At 39.5% G+C, this 26,680-nt stretch overlaps 1 protein-coding gene and 1 pseudogene across 3 annotated transcripts in view; one reads left to right on the top strand and one right to left on the bottom strand.

The window, feature by feature from the left end:
* FGF12 (fibroblast growth factor 12) overlaps window positions 1–26,680 on the top strand; it is a 564,772-nt gene that overhangs the window by 181,790 nt on the left and 356,302 nt on the right. The window contains exon 1 of one of the 3 annotated variants that reach the window (XM_086675006.1): window positions 7,186–7,332. The exons of 1 other annotated variant lie outside the window; for it this stretch is intronic. In XM_086675006.1, coding sequence (XP_086531132.1) covers window positions 7,242–7,332 — 91 coding nt within the window. In that variant the 5' untranslated portion in view covers window positions 7,186–7,241. Of the gene's footprint in view, window positions 1–7,185; window positions 7,333–23,172; window positions 23,283–26,680 lie in introns of those variants that run through there. One more of the 3 variants, XM_086675008.1, reaches the window with a different exon arrangement.
* LOC147577362 (uncharacterized) lies at window positions 4,159–7,221 on the bottom strand (annotated as a pseudogene).

The raw sequence follows: 26,680 nt of genomic DNA, 5'->3' as shown, positions 1-26,680 counted from the left end.
ATGTAAATAAAAACCAAAGAAAAAAAAATCACATTGTTGCAAGAATCTACCTGCTGACAATATGAAAATATGCAAGTGTTTATTGCAGTATTGTTGATAATAGCAAAATATCGGAACTAACTTGAAGTTCACTATACAGGGAAGAATCTACTCAGTTGTGCAAAGGAAGCGTAGAAAAGATAAACCGGAAATCAAAGGAGCCAGTTACCTATAGGGAATGGATGAGAAAGGAGTGGAAAGAAGGGGAAGTGAGAACAGGAGGGATGAGACAGTGACATTTATGGGATCATGCATTTTTTGTAAATTTTTGACTCTTAGAACCATACCAATGTTTTACATACTCAAATGAGAAAGAAATAATTAGTTAATTTTGATTAAATAATTAAGATCAGCCAGCATAGAACACAAATGATGACAAATGAACCTAACTGGATTACAAATGATTGACTAACCCATACTGAAAAGGATGGCGAAGAAAAGAACTAACCTATGTCATTTTGGGAAATAATATTTTGACTGGATATTGTAAGGCTAAAGACAAAAACAACTGTGCATAAATACAGTACTTCAGTGATGAATCCATTTCTCACAGGAGTATTGGTTAGGAATTCTGTAACTACTTTAAGTGTATTCCAGATTTGAATAAATAAGTGAATATGTTATAAATAATAAAAGGTCTTTCACTGTCAGATAAAGAAGTTGCAAATAAGGAAGAGGCAAAGAGTAAAACAAAACTTGTGTTTGGTTGGAATTATAAGTTTAGTGATTGCTATCTTTATCTCTATTTCTATCCTGTCTCTATCTCTACACCTATCTGTAGATATCTACCTATTATATATCTACATATAGATGCATCTACATATAAATATATCCACATATAGATATTTCTACCCATTTATAGAGAGAAATAGATATTTCAACAAATATGATGTATGAGTTTGTACATACATATATTTCCTGGCTCTCTCCACCAAGAGAGCCTAGGAGCAATGAACATCCCAGTAACAATGAGCACACTTAGCACCTGGATTTTGGTTTCTAAACACTATTTTCCAATAAAAAGAACTAGGGCTTATTAGAGAATTAGTTGATTCCTGAGCTGGGGCAGGAAAAATAAAAAATAAACCTGGAACATCTTGTGGTGCCAGAAAATTAAGGAATTCCTCAGTAAAAAGATGTAGGAGCCAACCAGAAGGACCTCCCAATAGCTAAAGCTGGGACAATTTGAGCCACAAAATAATGATAGTATTGAATTATGATCCATAGAATTAATATCCATGAGGCCATACTGATATAAATAAATAATTGAATAAACAAATAAGAAGAGGAGGAGGTATAGATCTCACAGAAGAACTCCCACTTGTATAGAAGGAATGAGGAAAATACAAAGTCACTGTGTAATGCTATGCAATTACACAGTGCAATGATAATTGCTATAAGCAAGATCCACCAAATCAATGGATGAAAGTTTGAGGAGAAACAGGGTACTAACATAGCCTCAAAGTTTCTTCTCAAGAGATTTATCAACTATAAAAAATTTAAGGGGCGCCTGGGTGGCGCAGTCGGTTAAGCGTCCGACTTCAGCCAGGTCACGATCTCGCGGTCCGTGAGTTCGAGCCCCGCGTCAGGCTCTGGGCTGATGGCTCAGAGCCTGGAGCCTGTTTCCGATTCTGTGTCTCCCTCTCTCTCTGCCCCTCCCCCGTTCATGCTCTGTCTCTCTCTGTCCCAAAAATAAATAAACGTTGAAAAAAAAATTAAAAAAAAAAAAAGCTGAAGTCAAGTCAAATTCCTACAATTGATGACTTGTGCCTCTAAAAAAAAAAAAAAAAATTTAAAAAGTAGCTTTATAGCGTAGAAACTTAGCAGACACTACCTTAACCAAGTGATTCATATTGTATCACTAGTTGATATCATGTAGCCCCTGATAATGATGAATTGAGAAGGAAAGAACATAGCTAATGTGACCTTCATGCCAAAATGAATAACCTTATACTAATCATTAAGAAGTATCAGACAAAGCCAAATTGAAAGAAATTCCACAAAAATATTTGACTAATATTAATATAAGTGTCAAAGTCCTGAAAGGCAAAAAGTCCTGAGAGACTGTCATAAATGGAAGGAGACTAAGAAGACACAACTAAATGCAAGGTGGATCTTAGTTGGATCTTGGAGGATGGGGTGGGGGGAAACTAGTAAAATTTCAGAAAAGTTTGCAGTTTATGTAATAGCATGGTACCGGTGTGAATTTTCAGCTGTGATAATTGTACACTGGTTATGTGAGTTATTAACATTAGAAGAAGTTAGGTGAAGAGTATACATGAACTCTATAATCTTACAACTTTTCTAGAAGTCTAAATTTATTTCAAAATTAAATTTTGGAGAAGAACAACAGCAAACAAAAAAGAACAAGAGGAAGAAAATAACAAAAATAAAAACCCCGATGTATGTCATCTTTTAAAAATACAGTAAAACCTTGGTTTGTGAGCATAATTTGTTCCCGAAACATGCTTGTAGTCCAAAGCACTCATATATCGAAGCTAATTTCAAGAACGATTGGCTCAGTTGTGATCACATGATGTTTGGCATCGTGTATTATTTGCATAACAAGACATTGCTCATTTATCAAGTTAGAATTTATTATAAATGTTTGCTCATCTTGCAGAACACTCGCAGAACAAGTTCCTCGGAATCCAAGATTTTACTATAGTTAAACATATTTGGGCCATGCATGTCAGTAATAAAGTAAGCTAGCTGCTAGTGACTGTTTTTGCCACGTTATGTAATAAGGTTGATTCTACCAAGAAAATACCATATACTGGGTGGCTTAAATGATGAACATTTATTTCTCACAGTTCTGGAGGCTGGGAATTCCAAGATCAGGGCCACCAGTATATCTGGTGTCGGGTGAGGACCCACATCCTAGTGCATATGTGGCTGTCTTGTCACTGTGTCCTCACATGGTCAAAGGGGAGAGAGAGCTCCCCACAGCATTTTTATAAGGGCACTAATCTTATTCATGAAGGTAAAGCCTCCCAAAGCCTCCACTTCCCAATTTTTTGGGGTTAGGATTTCAAAATATGAATTTGGGGGGAATGCAAACATTTAATGTGTGGTAATTGCCTATCAAAATTGGACTTGAAGGTATTTCTAAGACGTGAGATACAGGCCTGGTAGTCAATGGACTGTACATGTAACAAAGACCAAAAGTACTATGTTAGCTATCATACTGGTCTTTATCTTTAAGTTTCTGTGTTGGTTTGGCTTCTCTGTGAAAATAAAGTTGCTTTCCGTTCAATAGACGTTTTGCCATTAATATACTCATTAAAACTTTTGGGGCCTGGCAAAATTCTGAATATGTTATTACTAACTCAGTGTAGTCTTCCAAGCAGATAAATATACTGATTAATTGCACAGCTGATGCCAAGAGTCAATAGATTCCTATTTAATATGAACAAAAAATATCTCAGATAAATGACCACTCAAAAATCTCAGAACTCCCACAAATATGAATTCCTACAAACTATGAGTAAATAACTATAGAAAGGAAAAATTTAGATACTAAGAATTTAAACAAGTTCACCTATCATTATATACCAGATTTCCCAGTCCTTCTCAGAAAGTGATAAATTATTTCATTTTGAAACCACACTAGTGAGTCACTTGCCAGAGCTGGCCCAAAGTCAATAAGAAAATAGAGAGAATGCCTAACTTTAAAAATCTTAATTAGAAGCAGATAACATAATTTAAAATTTGGTCATTATGTAGTAATATATCTTGAATTTAAAATAAAAAATATGATTGCAAGTAAAAAATTTGATTTTGGCTTACATAATAATAATACATAGAGAATGTGGAAGTTTTTCTGAAACTAAAATGTGCCACTTTCGTACCATCCATTGTGCTCATGGCTACTCCTCTTTGTTTTTGTTTTGTCCTGTTTTTGGGTGTTATGGTACATGCAGAAATGAGTTCTCCTTAAGTACTGCCCAAGGTACTTTTAGGAAGACTAAAATATGTGCCTAACTTGAACCTGATGTCACCTTAGGAGTTACTTTAACAAACATGTAAATCAAAGACCAGATAAGGGGAGGAATCTTTATTTAAAAAACAAATAAACAAACAAAAAAAAACCCCTAAGTCTAAGTAATAAAGCTCCAGTGATCCATTCCCTTTTGTACTTACTTTGATCAAAAGTCCATAATATATACTAGGAAAATATTTTGTATTAAAATGTTATGTGCTCTCTTTGGTTTAATCTGAACTCATCTGAGAGTTCCATAACAACAACAACAAAAATCTATAAATGTGATCCCAGGTTTGTTTTTTCAAATACTGTGATGATCCCTTTTCTTTGCGATGAATACACTTGACCACAAGAACCACTGTCATTTAAACTAGACAGCAGCAGGCCATTTGAATACGAACTGTAATGGAGTTCGCTTTCCTGCCTTGCCTTCTAAGAGTTTGCAATTCTCTTGAGGAGAGGGAAGATTCACAAGTAAACTCTTCATATCATCAAATAGAAGAGCCACTTAGTGTGACCATTAAGGAGCACCTAGAACCCTTGGTGGTGATCACCCAGTGGTGATAGAGCCTCTTCTTGCAAAGATGATAGAATATCTAAAGCACTGTCACATTTCCCCTCACTGAATCCTTGCAACAGCCTTGCCTGGAAGGGAGAGAGTCTCATAAATAAGGAAATTGGTGCTCCAGAGGTCAGGTGCCTTCTAAAATCACACATGGACCTGCTCACTCTGCTCAAGTTCCTTGAGGCTTATGCTAAACCGTTACTACATTTCAAGGAATAGCATTTCCCTCAAAGTAAAGAAACAGCTCTCAGCATTGGGTTCCAGAGCAGGAGAGCTCTACGGGAAAACTCTCTGCCTCTGCGTGTGCGGCATGAAGGGATATTTTTAGATGTTTTCCTTTTGTTAATTGCCTCTCCCTCCATGGGGAATTTCTATGGGCAGAATCCCCAGATGGGCCAAGTTACTCACTAATTCCCGAAGAGACTGGAAAGACAAAGGCCATGGCCCAGGTTGCCTGGGGCTTTAGATCTTCCCCGGTGATAACAATGCTGTGGCTTTAGCAAGATCTTCTCGGAGCCCACAGAGCTTTGGTGATCCCACTGAACAATGCGGCTAACAGGTGACTAGAAGGAAGGCCTGGATGTATCCTCTTAAGTTTTGGAACCGCCCCAAATGACCTTGCTAGAGCTCTATTATGAAATGAGTTTAGAGAATGTGGAGCCAGCAGTGGCTATTAGCTCAAAAGGCCCTCCAGATGTCCTGGCTTTCATCCATCATCTTTGAGAGGAAAAAGGAAGAGGCTTTTGAATGAGTATTTCTCCAGGGAACTTCAACCTTAAGCTTCAACCTTTAGGGAACATCACAGGAACTGTAAATTAGGTTTAGCCTAGAGAAAAGAAAGAAGAAAGGGGTGATGAAAACCATTCTTACTCCTTTGCAGGGAAGAGGTAACCAGCCAGTGGCTTTGGAACAATGGATAGAAAGAAAATGTATGTTTTTGGTTCGATGTCAGGGTAAATCTTCTAACAGGTTTTGTGCAATGAACTATCTGGGGAGTTGGTTGTTCTCTATTATCTGAACCTTTCAAGCAGAAATGCTAATATTGGTATAGACACTGGTGATCCTTGGAAAGTGAAAGCCACCAAAAAACCTACAGGTGAGGGGCTAAGTAATAATTGCTAACACTATTATGACACTTTATATCAAGTTTTTTTAAAATCTTCAACAAGATAGATGCTATTATTATCTATAAGGTATATAAGGTAAATGCTATTTATCAACTCTCTTATTGATAAGGAAACTGAGGCACAGAGAGGTTGAGTGATTTGTTCAAGGTCACACAGCTAGAGTAGGAATTTGAACATAGGCTGCCTGTCTCCAGCACCTGAACTGCTCACTGTATTGCTGTGTCCTCTCAGGTCTCTTCTTGCCCTGAGGTTCCAGATAGGGTGGAGTCTGGTCCCATAGCCAACATTCTTTGTATGCTTCACTCACAAGACTTCCAAAGGGGCACTGAGGGCCTCTGAGAATAAACAAAGCCAAAGGGGTGGCTGATGAAAAAAAATCGAGACCTGTAGACCCACAGGGAAGCTCACTGGTCATCTTTGGCGTCAGTTCGCCGAGTCAACCTACCAGAATATCGCACCAAAGCGAAGTGCTGTTGTTTTCAAATTTCCCGCCTCATCTGCCTCCCAGTCTGCACCTGTGGCCTTGCCTTCCTTTTGGCCTTCCTCTACCCACCCAGTCACTTCCCTCGCCCTCGCAGCACTTGCCTCCCCACTCACCTGTGCTAGAGCTTTTTCAGAAGACTGGAGGCCAAGGAGACATCATGAAGTTGCCAGTTCTCTATTCCACACCCTCTTCCCCACTCTGCGCCTAGGGTGGTATGTGACTTACCCAAGGTCACAGAGCCCGGATCAGAAAATCCAGGTGTCCAGACTCCCACATCCGCGCTGCGCCTAGGCACACTTGCGCTCTCATGGCTCGCACCCAAGAGCTTTCTTTATTCCACATCCCCACCTCCCCAGCGCCGCCCCCCCCTCCCCCCGCCAGTTCCCTGGAGTCGCTTCTGACGCTCCCGCAGCCTCCAGGGTCCAGCCCTTCCTGCGGGCGCTTCCCTTCCGCCGGATTCCCACGCTGGAGTCACCATCGGCAGGAGCGCAGCCCGCGGGAGCGCTGCCTTCCGGGCTAGCTCGGCCGGGCCCCGCGGAGACCCTCTCGGCGCCCCGCAGCCCGGCACTGCTGGGGTACTGAGGCGGGCGGGCGCCCCAGGCTCACCGCCAGACCCAGAGGGCCAGGGCCGACGCGGGACCCCGTCCTCGTGCCTCCGGGCGCCGGCCCCTGGAAGGGCCACGGAGCCACCGTGACGTCCCCCCGCGTGGCCCGTTCACTCACCCTCCCTCCCTCCCGCAGCCCAGCAGCTTCCTTCGGGAAGTCCCAAAGTATCAAGCTCGAGCTTACTGGGGTGTGGCCGAGCCGCCCGTCCCCCGCCCCCCCCCACCCCGGGCTGCCCCCAGCGGAGCGGCACTGCCTCCTCCCTCCCAGCCCGGCCGCGGCGCCCGCCGCGCTCCTGACCAGAGCCCCAGCTCCCCGTCCACCTGGGACGCGCGCACCATGGACTCCGGACCCGGCTGCCGGAGACAGGCGGCCTTTTGGTTGGACAATTAGCGGAGGTGGGCGGGGAGTTGACGAACCCCACACGCGCGCCTCTCCATGAAGATTCTTGAGCTTTCTTTGAAGAAAGGAGTGCATATGCTGCAGTGTCTCTGTGGAAGGAGCCTGAGGTCCAGCAACAGCCTGAGTGGTGAGAAAATGTTCTTTCCTCGGCCTTAAAACGCTGCAGATGCCCCCCACCCCACCCCTTCCTCCCCCTTGGCTCCCTCTGCGCTCGGCTCCCCTCCTTTATTCCACGCTGTCAGTGGGAGAAGGAAGGCGGTTCCCTAGTGGGGCGAGAGAAAGGCCCCGGCCGCCGGTTTTGTCTTTGGGGGTGTTTTTTCCTAATCCCCGAAGTCATCTGCGCTTTGTAGAACGCTCTAGCTCTCGCTGAGCGCCTGGACTGGAACCGCGGGTCTCTTTTGGAGGGGTGCTTATAAACTGACCTGCTTTCGCACTTCCTCGCGGCTCTCTCCTTGTGACTTGTAAGGGCGGTGTGCGACTTGGAGTTGCTCAGTGTCTCCTCTTAAGAAGTTGCTGATGCGTTCGACAGGAGAGGGGACTTTTAAACAGGTGGCTGGCGAGGCAGGTATCTTTTATTTTTCTTGCCTTGTCGGAGAAGTAGACATCTGGCCTTAGTCAGAGAGTAGCTTTGCCCTGGAGACCAAACAATTTCTGTCCTCGGTACTGAAACAGGAGAGTCTCAATTAGCCCTGGGTTTAACCAACCGGGTCCCTCAGGAAAGGCCCAGGAAGGGAAAGAAAGAAAATCAGACCCTTTTAATGACCTGCAAAATTTAGAATTTAAATGAAAAAAAAAAAAAAAAGAGGAAGGAAAGAAGGAAAGAAAGAGAGAAAGAAAGAAAGAACTAAGCTAAAATCAAGTAAGTGAAATTCTCTTCTGATGAAGCCCTACAAACGCGGTGCTCTTTCACCACACTTTGATTTGTGCATCTCTCTGTCTCTTTTTAAGGTGTAAGTATCCTTTAATGTGATTATGTCTACTAACCTTTCGACTGCTAATCTAGTTTTTGTGTCTTTTGGTTTTCTTTACAAAATGGGGGTGGGGTGTGAGGAGAGGACAGGTGCCCTTATTATGTCTAGGCAAGTGTCTCTTTGTGAAATAATTTGTCTTGCCCATAAATTGCCCAGTAACTTTAATGTTCAACAATTTAACAATATTATAATAGGCTTCATGTTTAAAACTTCGTATGCTATTCTGGGGGAATCTGATTCATTTGGTTACCTCCCTATTTTCACCCTGTTCTGAAACTATAAAGATTATATTTGGAAAGATTAGAATATATATAGATTTCATTCATTTTTTCCCTAAAATTTTGACTTTCTGGCTACTCACCACTCTAAATGAAAAGTAAAACTATTTTAAAAGAACTAATTAGGTAATTTATATGTGAAATATGAGAATATACACTTTTGAAATACAATCACAATGAGATCTTATATTTTTACTTTTGTTGAATTCATAAGATTATTTACAGTCTTTTTTGCCACCATATTTATAAGTGCTCAATGATATCCAACTGCTATATTTTAAATTAGTATGCTTGATGATGAAATTTCATATTTTGAAAATACATATCTCAGGAAGCCGGTAAAGATGTATGCTTATTTCAGTTTTCCTTGTTCACATTAAATAACACATAGATTGCAACTTGGATATATGTTTTCTGGATGTGAAAAAGTTTAAGTATATATGGTGTGTAATAATGACAAGGTGCTACCTTGTGTAAAAATAGGTAACATATTAATTTATATTCAGAGTCAGTTTCTCAAATAGTAACAGATCCAAATAGAAGTGATAACATATGTGATGGGGCAGCATAGGTTGTTGTCAAATCATGACACTTAGAGTCAGAAGACTTAGTTATAAAGCAGTCTTAATAAAATTACTAAGAATCCTTTAACTAAGTATTTTTATCTGGAAAAAGTGGAAATAATAGCTCTAGCCTGGTTCCTATATCTTGTTTTAAAAGATTTAACATGCAACCCTTGAAAACTGTTGCACTTTATTTCTTTATATGCTTTTTTACTTAGTGGGGTGGTTGGTTAGTTTAGGGGATGATCACTCCAACATATTTTTTGTAAAATGGTCACAAGTAGTGAAGATGAAGGTTCCTTCATAACTTTTCCACAGAGAGAGATAATATACAGAGATAATATATAGATAATAATATAATAATATACAGATAATATACAGAGTTACTGAGAGATTGTTTCTGGGAACTACATTGCTGTTGTTTGATTGTGGCCTTTCTTGGCTTATGATCTTGGATAACATGCTTGACCTTGCCATTACTCAATTTATGCATAAATGTTGATTACTATGGTAATAGTACGTACCTCATAGGTTGTGGTAAAGATTAAGCAAGCTGAGAATAGCTAAAGATTTGTTGAACTCTTACTATATGCCAGACATTATTCTAAGAACTTTGAGTCTACCATATATAATGTGCTCAGTATATTTTAGATATTATTATTATTGTGCTCCATTTTAACATGATTTCACTCATGTGACTTGTACCATTAGCATGGCATCACAGCAATTCCATGTGAAATGTTTTTATTCCCAGTGTGTGAATACATTGAGGTAAAGACATCAGATACATTTTCATGGAACAAGTTTATAAGAATAGAACTGGAATGCCCAATATTAATTTTTTTCAACTTACCTAAAAAGAAATATAATAATATTTTGAACTGTGTCAGAATGGAGTACAAAGTTTTACACCAGTAACATCTTCCCCATTATTTTACAGCTGAGGGAAGTAAGGGCCACAGGGGAGGAGTGGCATAATTTGTTTTAAGAAGTTAAAAGTTCAATCCCTTCCTCTAATGGATTGCTGCATTTTTGGAATTGCAAACATTTCAATAATTTATTTAGGTTTCATTAAATAAATGGAGTTAAACAAATACAAAATGATCATTAGTAACTTTCGAGCTTCTTAGTATAATTAAAATGTTTTATTGCTCCTGTCTTTCCTCTATAGTACCAAATATTAATCTTGCCTAATATATCCATTATATTAGTTTATAAATCCTTTTACTTCAGTAGGATGTAGATAGTATGAGATATCAAATAGAAAACAATCTTAGACAAGGTTAAGTGGGTTGTTTATGGCTTTTTCCTGGTATCTTATGATCTTTTTTTTCCATTTCTCAAAATCAGTGATATATTTTTTTAAGCATGGGGAGCCTATCTATTGAAAGAACATTAAGAAGTTTAAATTCCAGGGGTGCCTGGGTGGCTCAGTCAGTTAAGCATCCGACTTTGGCTCAGGTCATAATCTTGCTGTTTGTGAGTTCGAGCCCCGCATTGGGCTCTGTGCTGACAGCTCAGAGCCTGGAGGCTGCTTTGGATTGTGTCGCCTTCTCTCTCTGCCCCTCCCCCACTTGTGCTCTGTCTCTCTCTATCTATCAAAAAATAAATAAATGTAAAAAAAACAATAAAATAAAATTCTAAACAATTCTGCTTAGAGTATATGACACTTCTATTAACCTGGAAAATGCTAAGATTTTAGTTTGAAGGGAGAGGGAAGTAGATTCATTTTTCCCTAGATTTGGGATCTTTACAAAGAAACATAAGCTCACTGAAGAGTAGACATTAAAACAATAGCTTGAATGACTGCTCCCTTTCCTCTCAAGATCTAGTTGGGAGGAAAGCAGAAGCATTCTATCAAGGAAGGGTTTCTCATCACTTTGGTAGGAAAAACCAATGAAAGAAGGATTCCTGTCCTAACAACCAGACTCCCAAGAAGGCTGTCTTAGGTATCAACCTGACAGAGGATGGCAGCACTTTTGGTAGTGGGTGCCCACAATAGTAGGAAAATAAGTGTGTATACCTGTGGGTGTGCACACTCATACCACAAGAGAGGGACAACACTGTGCTTGTCTTATCACCCTCAGCTGTTCCAGAAAAGCAGCCATTGGCCTCTCCTCCTTCTGTACACAGTCATAACTCTCCCGTGATATCCTGTCAATTAGGGGCTGCCTCAGCCTGGTGGCACAGAGGATTACCAGATGTCCAGACATTGAGCTGTACAATCACATCAAGTAGCTTTGGTGTGGGATTGAAACACTCCAGGCAAAAGTAATTTATCAATCCTGATGAACACACAAAAGTAAAACCCAGTCATGCCCTTACTTTCAAATATAGCACTGCCATCTAAATTAAATTTGCCTGCTTACATTCAGTTTACATCAGCTAATGTATACCTAAGAGATTTAGGGTTTAACTACTGTACAAGACAGTCAGGTGATCTTGAATTTGGTTGCAATGTGGTCATTGTTTTAAGCCCATTTCTCAGGAAGTGATCCTCAACAAAGATAGCATTACACAGCTGTTTTCAACTTCTCTCTGCTTTGCTTGTGAGTATGTAGTCCTTTACTCTCTTTACTTTTTCTTCCAGGATGTGGGTCACATCCAAAATTTGGAGAAATGAAAATAATGTATTTATAAATTGAGAATATTTTAGATTCTAATTCAGTGTTCAGAAATCCACCTAATTAAAAACAAATGGCAAAACTTACCTCTTGAAGCAATGTACTCAGTTGTTCACTTCATTTTAGTTAAGAAACATGGGCGATTTCAGTGTGTCACTGCCTTCATTTATCTAATCTTGGAAAACTTCACTAAAGAATAATTAATTGATGATTTATATGTGGCAATTATCTTTGTTGTGAAATCTTTCTTTGAGCTGGTTTTTATGTCATAATGTTAAAATTCTTCCTATTTAAATGTTGCTCCAGTGAGTACAATGAATAAGAATTATGCAATATACAGGGGCGCCTGGATGGCTCAGTCAGTTGAACATCTGACATCAGCTCAGGTCATGGTCTTGCAGTTTGTGAGTTTGAGCCCTGTGTCAGGCTCTGTGCTAACAAATAGCTCAGAGCCTGGAGCCTGCTTCAGATTCTGTATCTCTCTCTCTCTCTCTCTCTCTCTCTCTCTCTCTCTCTCCCTCTCTCTCCCTCCCCTGCTCATGTTCTGCCTCTCTCTGTCTCTCAAAAATAAATAAATGTTTAAAAACTTTAAAATGAAAAGAATTATGCGATATACAAAATGTCCATAACTTTCTTATGGCTTTCATTTTCAAAGAAATTTTCGTTGTTTTACATGAGGTTTTCAGTGTTAATGTCAGAAAATTCAAGAAGTTCGTGCCTGTTACTAATCCACTTGTCATATAGTACTTTCAAAAAGCAATTTGCCAAGTGCCTACTATGTGCAAATATAGTAGGCATTGCCACTTTTCACTCAATATTTTGGGTTTTCCTCTTGGGCACATTGTAGGGTGGCACTACCCCATTCCTATGGAGTTAGGCTGGCCATGTGACTTGCACTAGCAAATGAAATGCTCTACCGGCCAGAGCACAACTCACCTCAGGCTCTGAGCTTCTGATGATGTTTAAGGAAGCAGTGGCTCCATACACTGCTTATCCCATACAGGTGCCCAGTATGGGATACAACACCCAGTGCTTATCCCAACAGGTGCCCTCTTCAATGTCCATCACCCACCCTCCCCTCCCTCCCACCCCCCATCAACCCTCAGTTTGTTCTCACTATTTAAGAGTCTCTTATGGTTTCGTTCTCTCCCTCTCTTTTTTTTTTTCCTTCCCCTCCCCAATGGTCTTCTGTTAAGTTTCTCAGGATCCACATAAGAGTGAAAACCTATGGTATCTGTCTTTCTCTGTATGACTTATTTCACTTAGCATAACACTATCCAGTTCCATTCACGTTGCTACAAAAGGCCATATTTCATTCTTCCTCATTGCCAAGTAGTATTCCATTGTGTATATAAACCACAATTTCTTTTTTTTAAATAGTCTTTTTTTTTTGTTTATTTATTTTTGAGACAGAGAGAGACAGAGCATGAACAGGGGAGGGTCAGAGAGAGAGGGGGACACAGAACTGGAAGCAGGCTCCAGGCTCCGAGCTTTCAGCACAGAGCCTGACATGGGGCTCGAACTCACAGACCGTGAGATCATGACCTGAGCCGAAGTTGGACGCTTAACCGACTGAGCCACCCAGGCGCCCCTACAATTTCTTTATCCATTCGTCAGTTGATGGACATTTATGTTCTTTCCATAATTTGGCTATTGTTGAAAGTGCTGCTATAAACATTGGGGTACAAGTGCCCCTATGCACCAGCACTCCTGTATCCCTTGGGTAAATTCCTAGCAGTACTATTGCTGGATCATCAGGTAGATCTATTTTTAATTTTTTGAGGAACCTCTACACTGTTTTCCAGAGTAGCTGCACCAGTTTGCATTCCCACCAACAGTGCAAGAGGGTTCCCACTTCTCCACATCCTCTCCAGCATCTATAGTCTCCTGATTTGTTCATTTTAGCCTAAAGTAGCTTAGATTTGTAAGACCATTTGTTACCTGGCCTATCCTGATTGATATAGTAAGGAAGGACAGTTTAAAATTACTCAACACATCTCCAGAGGCAAGGGAAACAAAAGCAAAAATTAACTATTGAGACCTCATCAAGATAAAAAGTCTGCACAGCAAAGGAAACAATCAGCAAAACCAGAAGGCAACTGATAAAATGGGAGAATATATTTGCAAATGACATCATATAAAGGGCTAGTATCCAAAATTTATAGAGAACTTATCAAACTCAACACCTCCCCAAAAAACAAATAATCCAGTGACAAAAGGGGCAAAAGACATGAATAGGCAATTTTCCAAGGAAGACATCCAGATGGCTAACAGACACATGAAAAAATGCTCAACATCACTTATTATCAGAGAAATACAAATCAAAACCACAAAGAGATACCACCTCACACCAGTCAGAATGGCTAAAATGAACAACTCAGGCAATGACAGATGCTGGTGAGGATGTAGAGAAAGAGGAACCTTTTTGCATTGCTGGTGGGAATGCAAACTGGTGCAGCCACTCTGGAAAACAGTATGGAGGTTCCTCAAAAAATTAAAAATAGAACTACCCTATGATCCAGTAATGTCACTACTAGGTATTTATCCAAAGGATACAGGTGTGCTGTTTCAAAGGTGCACATGCACCCCAATGTTTATAGCAGCTCTATCAACAATAGCCAAATTATGGAAAGACCCGTAATGTCCATCGACAGATGAATGGATAAAGAAGATGGCATATATATTTATATATATGTTCCCCCTCACACACAATGGAGTGTTACTCGGCAATCAAAAAGAATGAAATCTTGCCATTTGCAACAATGTGGATGGAACTAGAGTATATTATACTAAGTGAAATTAGTCAGAGAAGGACAAATATCATATGACTTCACTTATATGTAGAGTTTAAGATACAAAACAAATGAACAGAAAGGAAAGGAAGCAAAAATAATATAAAAACAGGAAAGGGAACAAAACATAAGAGACTCTTAAGTTTAGAGAACAAACTGAAGGTTGCAGGAGGGGTTGTGCATGGAGGGATGGGCTAAGTGGGCAAGGGGCATAAAGGAGGACACTTGTTGGGATGAGCACTGGGTGTTATATGTAGGGGATGAATCACTGGATTCTACTCCTTAAATCATTATTGCACTGTATGCTAACTAACTTGGATGTAAATAATGATAATAATAATAATAATAATAATAATAATAATAATAATAATAAAGTTAATGGTAAATTCTTGGGCTCCACTTTCTCTATGACCTCATCTATAATATATAACCAATAGATGTATTGGTTTTCTTTGAAAATATTTGGGTAATTAGTTCAGCACCCCAAGGTATGAGGTTTTGTCATCCTTCTGATAAGTTAGCATGTGTCTGGAGCCTTGCAGGTACCGTGTTTCTTAAATGATATTTATATTTCCCCCAAAATAAGAATGAAGTAATCAAGTTCCATTGATGTCTGAGAATATTCTTTTAAACTTGTAATTTAATTTCAAGGCTCTTAAGAACTCCAGTTCTCCTTTCTACATACCCTGAGATGTAAAAACTACATGTCTTCAAACACATCCTGAAAGGAAAGAACTAATTACAATACCTGAAAAACAGATACAACGTGGCAGTTCTCATCTCTACTGCAGTTTTGCCAGACAAGGAGAAATGCAAATAAAATTGTTTTTCTTCTCCCAGCTTATACACTGAGAGCAGCATGCATGGGGAAAAAAACAAGGCATTACTTTATGGTGATGTGATTGGGCTGGGCTGAATGCTCTCATCTGTGTTAGGGACCAGCAGTCCATTTTCCTGACTCCAGGTTAAGTACAGCAAAAGACAGGAGGGAAGCCATTTTCTGGAAGCCTAGGATACTTGAGTCATACTAACTAACCCTTCACAGTTGCTCGCCCTCCCTTTCTTCTCCATCTGAGGACAGAAAGTTAAAGAAATATGTCTCTGACTTCAAGGGTTGTCCTTTTTCACGTTAGCAAGCATTCCTTGAGGGCTGTTTGCATGCAATGTTCTGCATTAGGCACTAGAAACCTAGTACGGAGAAATATATATATACACACACAAGCAAGGGGTATACTACTAGGCAGGATAGGATACGTGCCCAAAGTGGGATACTGGGGAGCCTCAGTTTGTTTCAGTTTAACAACCTCTTAGCTGAGTTAATGTTCTATGGTAAAATCTCTTCGAGGAAGGAATAGTTAATTCTGCCTGGGATTCCTGTTAATCTCCCTGAACTTGAAAAGCATTTAGAAGTTCAAAAGGTAGTACTAGCGTGGGCAGATGGGGGCTCTAACGGAAAGGAGTAGTATCTCAGGATATTTTACTGGAAGAATGTGTTTGTATAAAAATAAGATACAGATATAAAAAAAGTAATTTTTTCAAAAGTAATTACCCTACCTCTCAATGCAAGCCTACCCAGCTTTGCTCATATTCAGATATCTTGCCTAGTTATCTATGTTATACATCTCTTCTGCCCCTACCTCAACATGACTCCATTTATTCACAGCCTGGTACAATACATCACCTTCTAAGAAAGCAAGTTGTATTCTCTCATATCAGAGTTAGAAAGGATGTCCAGGGAGCACTTAGAGATCTGTTTTCCCAATTTCCATGGTATATCTTAAAACAACAAAGCTCTCCTTTGTACTGCTTCATGTATGAAATTGCTATCTTTATGCCATGTTATTTTCATTGCACATCATTAGGAATGCCATGTCCGAATAGTTCTTCTAAGCCATTAAATGTTTCAGGGCATCTGCATTTCCTAGGGTGCCAATCAGAAAGCTACTGTGAATCTGCCAAGACCATCTCTCTTGCTGAAATGATCTTTCTTGTTTATACATAAGCTTCTAGTACCATCCCACCCCCTCCACTCATTACTGTTTATAGAAACGATAGCATTGCAGTTGGTGTCACTGATTGCCTACGTTGCTGCTTCAATGAAGCCAGCTGGGATTCGATTGCATGGTCTTTAAATAAAACTTAGTGGCACAAAATGAATCTCTTTTTTGAGGGGAGGGGTGTTGTTGCTAGCTGGATGGTTCTCTAAAGCACTAATTATTGCGTGACTTGGAGGAACTTGAGAATCAGTAGATCGCCATGTTGGCTCAGTGTCTGACCTTGGCACTAAGGAAATTGTGAGTAGATGAAGCCGTTCTCAAAATGATAGTTATAAACTCCTTACCCACACCCCATCGTAGCACTCTGTACATAACTCAGTGATTGGAGATAGCCCATGTGCCTATGGGTCCAGCTACCCAAAGGCTAAAGCCAGAAGATTGATTGAGATCATGAATTCTGGCCAGCAGTTTTCTGTGACAGTCTGGTGACAGTCCTGTATTCACAGACAGCTCAGAAATAACCTGGAAATGGTGATAAACAGAGAGAAAAATTGGTGCTGCATTTTCTAAAACTGGTGCAGTAATAAAATGGAGGATATCAATCATGACTTTTGGACTTTTGACTCCCAAACTTCACTGTGTGTTAGGCAGGATTCCTCTTTATAGTTATATAATACAGATTAATAAACTAAGGCTTATCCTTAGATTTTTATGTCTATATACATTTATTTTTTTCTCACTAATCTGAATGTACATGTATGTGTCTATGTGACTCTGTGTGTGTGTGTGTGTGTGTGTGTGTGTGTGTGTGTATCTTTAATTAAATGCATTCGAAATTGTTAATGGCAATTACCTTTATGGAGTTTGATGGCAGACACTTGCTTTATGCATTAAATATTTCTATATAATTTGAATTATGAAAATGTGTTCCTTTTATAATAAAAGTGAGTGATATATATTTCAGAGTATACAGTTTTCTGCTCACAGCAGTAAACTTTGAAAATGTAAACTCTGTAAAATAAGAAAATCAAAACCACAACCTCAATATAATCTCTGCACTCTTTGTGTGTGAATTTTTAAAATGTTATCACAGTTATGTGCTTCATTTGTTTCTTTTCTTGTGATCTTAAATAATTACTCTAAATATGGAAATACATATTGAAATGTTTGGAAAACACTCTTTTTCCAGAAGGAATTATAAGAAACTGTTAATAGTGGTTAGTTGGAGAGAGAAACTTTTGGGGCAGAAAAAAAGGTAGGCTTCCTTTTTTTTAGCTTTGTGTGTTTCTAATGATTTGTACATATTGACTCTGTGTGTGTGTGTGTGTATGTGTGTGTGTGTGTGTGTATAACGTGTGTGTGTGTGTATACACATATATACGTATGTATGTCAGGATATAGCTGGATGGGAAACTGTGGATCATTTTGTATTTTCTTTTTATTTGTTACTTATCTGCATTAAAAATACTAGTAGACATGTCGATTTACAAAATATTCTTCTAATGATTTTAAATTACTTAATTGAATGACATTACATGTCTGTGCTACAATTATCATTTACCTCCTGTTTTTGGATATTTAGATTACATCCATTTTTCTCTGCCTTTACATTTTTTGACTAATACCCTTGGGTAGAGATCTTTGTGTGTGGTGGGCTTAGGGGATGGCATTTATGATAACTTTTCTATCTCCTCTTTACAGTTACCTCCTTCCTTAATCTTGAGTTCAAAATGGTTGAGAAAATAGACAAAGTTGTCAAACAGATGGCTATTAAACATGTTTGCTTTTTTACTGGATTGCTGGAATATTGGCTTAGAGAATGGTCAAAATTGGATTTAGCACCTTTCTCCCCAAACTAAATATTGACATATGCAACTCACCAGAGGGAAGATTTGGGTCTGTGGAACAGGCCTGCTGAGAAATCCAACCTTACCTCTGTTGAGCCTCACTAGTGGAATCAGAGAGATTTGGATTTGATGTTTACCTCTAGAGACACATGTGGATCCTGACCTACTTGTGCCCACCCAGCAGCTCAGAATGTGTCCAGCCTGCGGGCAGGCAGATCCACAAAGAGGGAGGCGGGGAGGACCCACAACAAGCTAAATTTCACCTGCCCCATTTTTTTCTCTCTCTAATCTCACCATTCACATAAGGTTTTCCTCTTTCCTGGAAAGGAATGAGAAGGGTGGCTGGAAGGTCAGAGACTCTCTTGCCATATGTTGGAAAAGGCAGAAGTGGCTCTTCTGTGGACCAAGAAGTAAGCATGTGAAGTGGGAGCAAAACTTTACTCTTACAATGTGTAATTTTCAAAAGCACAGCTACTTTTAAGGTATTGATATGCTGTTCTCCAGTAACTTACACTTCTAACAGTATAATATTCTCCTGGCTTTGTGGGACTGTGGGTGAGTTTCTTGGTCTCCCTGTGCCTCAAACGTAAAATGGGGCTTGATGATAGTGCTTAGGTTATAGAGTTGTTCTGAAGGTTAAATGCATTAATGTCGGTAAGGTTCTTCGCCTATGAAATCCCAAGCAAGTGGTCAGTGCATGGGGTTTTCTGCTCTTCTTTTTCTTGCTTTTCATCCCTCCTGGTGGGATAAAATACAAAGTGCATGCTGTTAGTGTGTGATTTATCCCATCTTATTCTGTCTTTTAAGGTAAAAAAAAAAATGTACAGCATACCAAAGTTAAGAATATACTTAAAATTTTAATATGTATGTTTACATTTTCTTTGTTGCTTAAGACAGGCCTTTTTTTTTTCAGGTAAAAGCAATAAGAATCTGTATCTAGCCAATTTCATTTGTGAAGATCTCAGTTTATTTCCTCAAAACAAATAATCACCATAATATCCACAGCATTAAGAATAATTCTGAATTTTATTTCATTGATAGAAACAAATGTAAAATGGTATTAATGGAGTAATTTGCCTATAAGAGGTAATTTGGATGGTACTCTCTTCAGCGACTTTTGATAACTGAATTTCTGGAATTAATCATAGTTACACTAACTTTGTTCTTTTTTTTCTGTAAAAATTGTATCACATTTTAATTTATTTTTTGTTTAAAAAATTTTTAATGTGAAATTTATTGTCAAATTGGTTTCCGTATAACACCCAGTGCTCATCCCAACGGGTGCCCCCCTCAATGCCCATCACCCACTTTCCCCTCTCCCCTACCCCCACATCAACCCTCAGTTTGTTCTCACTATTTAAGAGTCTCTAATGGTTTGCCTCCTTCCCTCTCTGTAACTTTATTTTTTCCCCTTCCCCTCCCCGATGGTCTTCTGTTAAGTTTCTCAGGATCCACATACGAGTGAAAACATATGGTATCTGTCTTTCTCTGTATGACTTATTTCACTTAGCATAACACTCTCCAGTTCCATCCACGTTGCTACAAAAGGCCATATTTCATTCTTCCTCATTGCCAAGTACTATTCCATTGTGTATATAAACCACAATTTCTTTATCCATTCATCGGTTGATGGACATTTAGGCTCTTTCCATAATTTGGCTATTGTTGAAAGTGCTGCTTTAAATTTTTTTTTTTTCAACGTTTATTTATTATTTTTGCGACAGAGAGAGACAGAGCATGAACGGGGGAGGGGCAGAGAGAGGGAGACACAGAATCGGAAACAGGCTCCAGGCTCTGAGCCATCAGCCCAGAGCCTGACGCGGGGCTCGAACTCCCGGACCGCGAGATCGTGACCTGGCTGAAGTCGGACGCCTAACCGACTGCGCCACCCAGGCGCCCCTGAAAGTGCTGCTTTAAACATTGGAACAAGTGCCCCTATGCATCAGCACTCCTGTATCCCTTGGGTAAATCCCTAGCAGTGCTATTGCTGGGTCATAGGATAGATCTATAATTTTGTTCTTGATAGTTCATAATACTCAAGTTTCAATTCTCTCTTATGTAGGTAGAGTATTTAGATGATCAAGACAGGAGGAAACCCAAAGTTATGTTAAATTTTAACCTTGTAGAATCACTGTAACTGAAAAACATTTTGAGCTCCTCAGGACTAAAACATAAATTAACTTTGATTTTCAAGTCTTGACAGCAAGTCTCATTTAGTAGATTGCTGATTTTCCATTCCTTGCCAACTAATTTCTAGGAAAACTAAAGATCATTTACACATTTACACAAGTCTGTCCTGGGATACAGGAGCTTTGTCACTCTCCTCTTTCAGTCTTATAGTAAACCAGATGGTGGATCTTCAGAATAATTTACTAAAGGGGTGCCTGGGTACCTAAGGAGGGTGAGCGTCTGACTTCAGCTCAGGTCATGATCTCAAAGTTCGTGAGTTCAAACCCCGCATCAGGCTCTGTCCTGACAGCTCAGAGCCTGGAGCCTGCCTCAGTTTCTGTGTCTCCCCCTCTCTCTGCCCCTCCCCCACTTGCACTCTGTCTCTCTCTCTCAAAAATGAATGGACATTTAAAAAAATTTACAAAAAGAATTAATTTACTGAATACCAGAGGTGTACCACAGGGCAGGAAATGGAAATGTAAAGACAGATATTAGCTGTCACTGCTCCTAGAGTACACAGGCCATGTCCTTGTCTAAGAGAGCCTCCTGGTCATCTCCAGCCTATTTCTGCATTATAGATATTCTTTGTTTCCTTCAGAATTAGGAATGGTTTTTTCAGGTTCCAGAGACACAGTGAGGTTATTCCTGTTCCCATTCCAAGGTTCATTGCTTTTCTGATGGCAGGATGACTGGCAGTGGAACATCTATGTCCTTTCAGAGAAACACACTTCCAGCACAGAATATGGTCTGGTCACTCCTGGTTTAGAAGAGGCAATCATGGTAGTAGCCTGTACATGTCTAAGTGTTTGAGTTATTCCATTTTAAATACTACCAGATGAGGAATGCTAAGTGTATGGCCCATGGAGCATTGTACCTTTCCTCCATCTTCCTTTCAAAGTAGATTGCAAAAGGGCTTAGTCTGGCATGCTCTTCTTGCTATGATCTCTTCCACAAACCCTTGGGCCAAATAAGACAAGCCTTTTAAGGATAAGCAAAGATTTTCCAATAGGGAAGCCTAAATGTAGAGAAAAGTTCTTTATGAACTTGGTTCTGCTCAAAATATATCAAATTTAAATTACTAAACAGAGTAGTTAACATCTTAGATGGAAAGATCTGCTTCAGTGGTTGGAGAGGTTTTACAGCAACAGAAACTAGATATTGACTTATACTGGTATAATGAGAAAGTCTTGAAAGGTAGTCCCTCTGAAAATAAAGGAGTTTCTATGATAAGGGGAAATTCTATTTTTTTAAAAAGTTTACTTATTTATTTTGAGAGAGAAAGAGAAAATGCATGAGTTGGGGGGGGGGGCAGAGAGAGAGAGAGGGAGAGAGAATCCCAAGCAGGCTCTGCACTGTCGGCACAGAGACCGATATGGGGCTGGAATTCAGGAATTTTGAGATCACGACCTGAGGCGAAGTGAGACACTTAACCAACTGAGCCACCCAGGTGCCCCTGGGGAAATTCCAAGTTTCATCCTATGGGGCAAAAGCTACTAACACTCCCCAAATTGTTATTTATCTAGTTAAAAGAATTTTAACGTTGTCTTATTGGCTACCCCATTTCTTGGAGAGTTGGGTATTTTAGGTTTGTCAAAGACATTATGGAGCATCACTTCATTTATATATTAATTCAGCCAGCATTTACTGAGACCCATACTACAAGTCAAGCTATGGGCCTTGCATGAATCCTTTTCTAAGATAACTTATACTTTGATAAGGGAGATAACACGTGAGCATAAATAATCCAAATTAAGGTATTAATTGTGTCCAAAGTGTGTCATTCTTAGTTACCATTGTCATTATTCTGCAAGGTACTATTGTGTTTGTAGCAGAGATAAATTCTCCCCAGTGTTCTTGTTTTTAGGTTACCTTCTCTGATAATTATTATTTGCTGTATGATTATTTGCCACATGCTCAGTTCAAGTTCTAGTTGAATAGATTGGTTGTTAATTTGTTTTCATCGTTCTAAGCTGGAAATATTTTGCTGTAGTTAGCAGTAGGCAACTAGCCTTGGGTGAATCACCATTTCAGTTTTGTTTTCCAAAATGCAATACTATGGATTCCATTACCTCACCTGGAAATGATGTTCATGGCTTTGGAGTTGGGGGGAGGCACAAGAAGGAATAAAAGATGTAATATATGTAGTTTGTTTTTAAAGTTAAAATACAGAAATGACCACTGATTAATATAACACACACTAATATGCCCAAGATTCAAGATGAACAAATTATTCACATTATGCCTTTTGTATTTCAGATATTTAAAAAAAATTAATGTTTGTTCATTTTTTTGAGAGAGAGAGAGAGAGAATGCATAGGAGGGGCAGAGAGAGAGGGAGACACAGAATCTGAAGCAGGCTCTGGGCTCTGAGCTGTCAGCACAGAGCCCGATGTGGGGCTCTAAACCATGACCTGGGAGATCATCACCTGAGCCTAAGTTGGACGCTTACCCTACTGAGCCACCCAGGTGCCCAAAATATTTTTAAAATAAAGGAGTCAAATATTTATTACTGATAAAATTTCTTAGAATTGTCCCCAGCTTCATTCCAGAGTCTCTTCTTCCCTCAGGTGTGAAACTAAAGTGACTATAGTATGTGTCCCTCTAGTCCATGTATTTATATTCTTTTAAAAAAAGCCTTTTTAATGCTTATTTATTTTGGTGACAGAGAGACAGAATGTGAGCAGGGGAGGGAGACACAGAATCTGAAGCAGGCTTCAGACTCTGAACTGTCAACACAGAGCCCAACGCGGGGCTCGAACTCACGAACTGTGAGTCAGACGCTCAACCGACTGAGCCACCCAGGCGCCCCTGTATTTATATTCTTAATACATGTCAGGTATGACACTGTTTTGAGAGTTTCCAAAATGTATATAAATGGTCTTGAACTGTATTTAACCTCTCTTCATCTTATTTTTTCACTCAGTTTTGTGTTTTTGAAATTCATCTCTGTTAATTGAGATTCATCAAGTTCAGAAACATGTAGCCTGGTATAGGGGAGTCTACTGAAGTGACTGAGAACACAAACTGTTGAGCCAGGTTGCCTGGGTTTGACTTGGCTCTGGGACTTACTAGTCATGTGACCTTGGAAAAGTTTCTTGACCCCTCTAGGGCTTCAATGTCCTCATTTGTAAAATGGTAATAACAATAGCACCTACCTTATCGAGATGTGGTGAGGAGTAAAATGGATTAATATATATGAAACTTTTAGAATATATGAAACAAACCTATGTGTCCAGGGCTTGCTTCCTCTCAGAGGCAATTGGGCATTGAGTGGTGCCCAATGGGAAGCCACCGAAGCTGGAGAGGTTAGTGAGTCAGTAAGAAATAATAGTCTTCTGACCAAGGCTGCTGTTCAGTGGAGTATCATCAAATGAGTTTGCAGCATCTGCTGAAATTGCCGTATTATTTTGGGGTTTGGTTTATTGTATCAATGAGACTGCAGGAACGATGGAGAATGGTGTGAAGTCCAATTCCATTTCCCCTTGGTTGTAAGCTGCACCCTCTCCTTCCCTCTCTCCAGCGTTGTAAATAGGTGCACTTGGTCATCTCTCCTTTTGAATTGAGAGGGAGTGGCTTCTCGTTGAGCTGGAACTAGAATGAGTGCTAGACACTGAAGCAAATCCCTCTAGAGGTTTAAAAGGAAAAATAAGTGAAAGACTGGATGGAGCGGAGACTGTCCAATGACTTCAGATCTGTGTCAGTTCTACTTTCCAAGCCACCTGGGCCTCCTTAGCACGTTCCTTATAGCTGAAAATAACCAGCTTCCTCAAAAAGATGGAAGGGCACTTCTAAGACAGATATTAAGACTGAAATAAGGCTTTGTTGTGATTGCTTTCCCCACCTCACGAAGCTTCTTAGCATGACCAAATACCAGTGATTCTAATGAACCTTGATGTCATTATCACAGTGCAGATACTAGGATCCAAGCATAATTCCTGTTTTGTAATCTTCTAACGGAGAGGGGCCAATTATTATATTATCCATAGAGCATAGTGATTCAAAATGTAGAATCATAATATTTGGTCCCTAGCCACAACCGTAGGAATTGAATACACACTTTTATGTGGCAAATGAAGAAACAGGCCCAGAAAACTTGAGACAGTTGTTCAGAACCCCATGTCTATATAAAGTAGACTTTGGATATTGTACTTAGTATACTTAGGATTTAGACACTAATTTGGAGTCTGTTTCTTTCATTCAGTCATTTCTTGATCTTAGGCAAGTTTCTTAACCTCTGAGCCTCAAAATCCATATCTCTAAGGTAGGAATAATCATCTTCTCCTCCATCAGAGCAGTGCTAGATGAAACAGTATGTATGCAAAGTGGCAAAATCTAAAAAGCATAATATAGATATAACTTATTTATTATTACTACTGCTATTATATTTGATGCATCTACGATACAAGGCTGTATTGGAGATAAAATGAAGCTCCATTTTATATTGTCGTGGAGAGGGTGTTAATGGCAGAGGCCAGTTTTATCAACATGAAATTTATAGCTGATTTGGAATAAGAATTATATCTTCCAATAACTATCACATCTTGTTGCACACAAAGTTTTGTGGTGTACCCTATTATAATGCTGCTCAAAGAGGATGCTGTTGCCAACAGCAGTATCGAACCTTTTCCTTTTGCATTATGAAGTGGGACATCATGATAGAGGTTAGGGCATTTTGTTGATTTAATCTTTAAATTCTTTTTACTGATGACTAATAACTAAAGTCTTGCATAGGGTGTGGAAATATGCAGGCGAACTTCTATTATTGAAGGCTTGCGTCACTTCGTTCTCGGTCAATGGTGAGCAAATATAAACTGTATTAGAGTTTAATTCCTGGAATCTACAGGCACTTTTGTCTATGAGGCAGAGGGAACAAATGAGCTACTTTTAGGATTATTAAGCACATTAATGAACAGGAGGTTCTAGTAAAAATAACTTAGCACAGGCAGAAGGAAATAGTAAAAACTTATATAAGCACTAGCAAGCAGACACATTTTAGACACAATTGGGTTCCTAGTTTCTGTGTGGCAGGGGCATATAGAGCTACATCAACTCTTGCCCCAAGGAATTAACAGTATGGAAAAGGGGGAAAAAAGATATAAGATTAAAAAGATATAAAAAAGACATCTACAAGGGTAGGTGCTAGACTAAAGAAGGAACAACTTCTCTTGGAGGCAGAGAGAGATGAGAGCAGCTCCCTCTGCTTGGTGTGTATGTGTGTGTGTGTGCATGTGTGTGTGTGTGTGTGTGTGTGTGTGTATGTGTGTGTGTAGTCAGAGAGGCTTATGTGGGAAGGAGTGTGCTACCTAAGTTGCATTTTAAAGAATAAATAGGCATCCATGCCGCATAGGAAATGATGAGGAAGGGCATTTTGGGTAAAGGGGAAAATATGCACTAAGGCATGGGGCCAAGAAAGAGCATGTGTTTCAGGCTAAATTTGCTCATTCTTTCACTCATTTATTGGTGGGCTACTCTTCACCAGGTAGTGTTCTAATTGCTGAGGATTCAGTGGTGAGCAAAACAATGTCTATTTTAAGAGCTTTCTTCCTGGTGCAGAAGGAAACTAATAAATAAATAAACAACAGCATGCATATAATATCATGTCAGGTGGTGGTAAGTGCTATAAAGAGAAATAGATGTGTTAAGAGGATAGAGAGTGAAAGAAAAATCTCTTTAGACACGGTAGTCTTCTCTGAGGGAGTGGCTTTTGAAGGGAGTAAGCCTTGAAACTTCCTCTAGCTGGAAGGAACAACAAGTGCAAAGGTCCCAAAGCAGGAATAGGTTTGAAATATTAAAAAAGGAGCAAGGATGGCAGTGTGGTCAGAGGAAAGTGAGGAAAAAATGGTAGGAAAGGAGATTGTTTCTGGCCTTGTGGGCTGTGACAAATATTTTGGAATTTATTTTGAGGATTATGGAAAGTCGTGAAAGAGTTTTGAACAGGGGTGTGATAAGCCATTTACATTTTAAATAGATCACTCTGACTACAGTATGAAAATAGACTGTATCAGGGAGACTATTTAGGAAACTATTACAGTATTTCTGGTGAGAGGCTTGGAATAGTCATAATGTGTTAGGTGGTAAGACTTGGTCTGATTTGAGATATATTTTGAGATAGAGCTGATAGGATTTGCTAATTGATTGAGAGAAAAAGACAAGTCAAAGGTGGCTCAAGTAATTATGCCTGAGCAACTAGGTGAAGAGAGATCTTTGAGCTGGGAAACAAGGGTAGAATTGCTT

Source organism: Puma concolor, chromosome C2 (genome assembly GCF_028749965.1).
Source record: "Puma concolor isolate L17-30 chromosome C2, mPumCon1.1.hap2, whole genome shotgun sequence".
NCBI classification, from domain to species: domain Eukaryota; kingdom Metazoa; phylum Chordata; class Mammalia; order Carnivora; family Felidae; genus Puma; species Puma concolor.
Note: the sequence above shows the minus strand (reverse complement) of the source record. Positions and strands in the feature narration are given on the sequence as shown.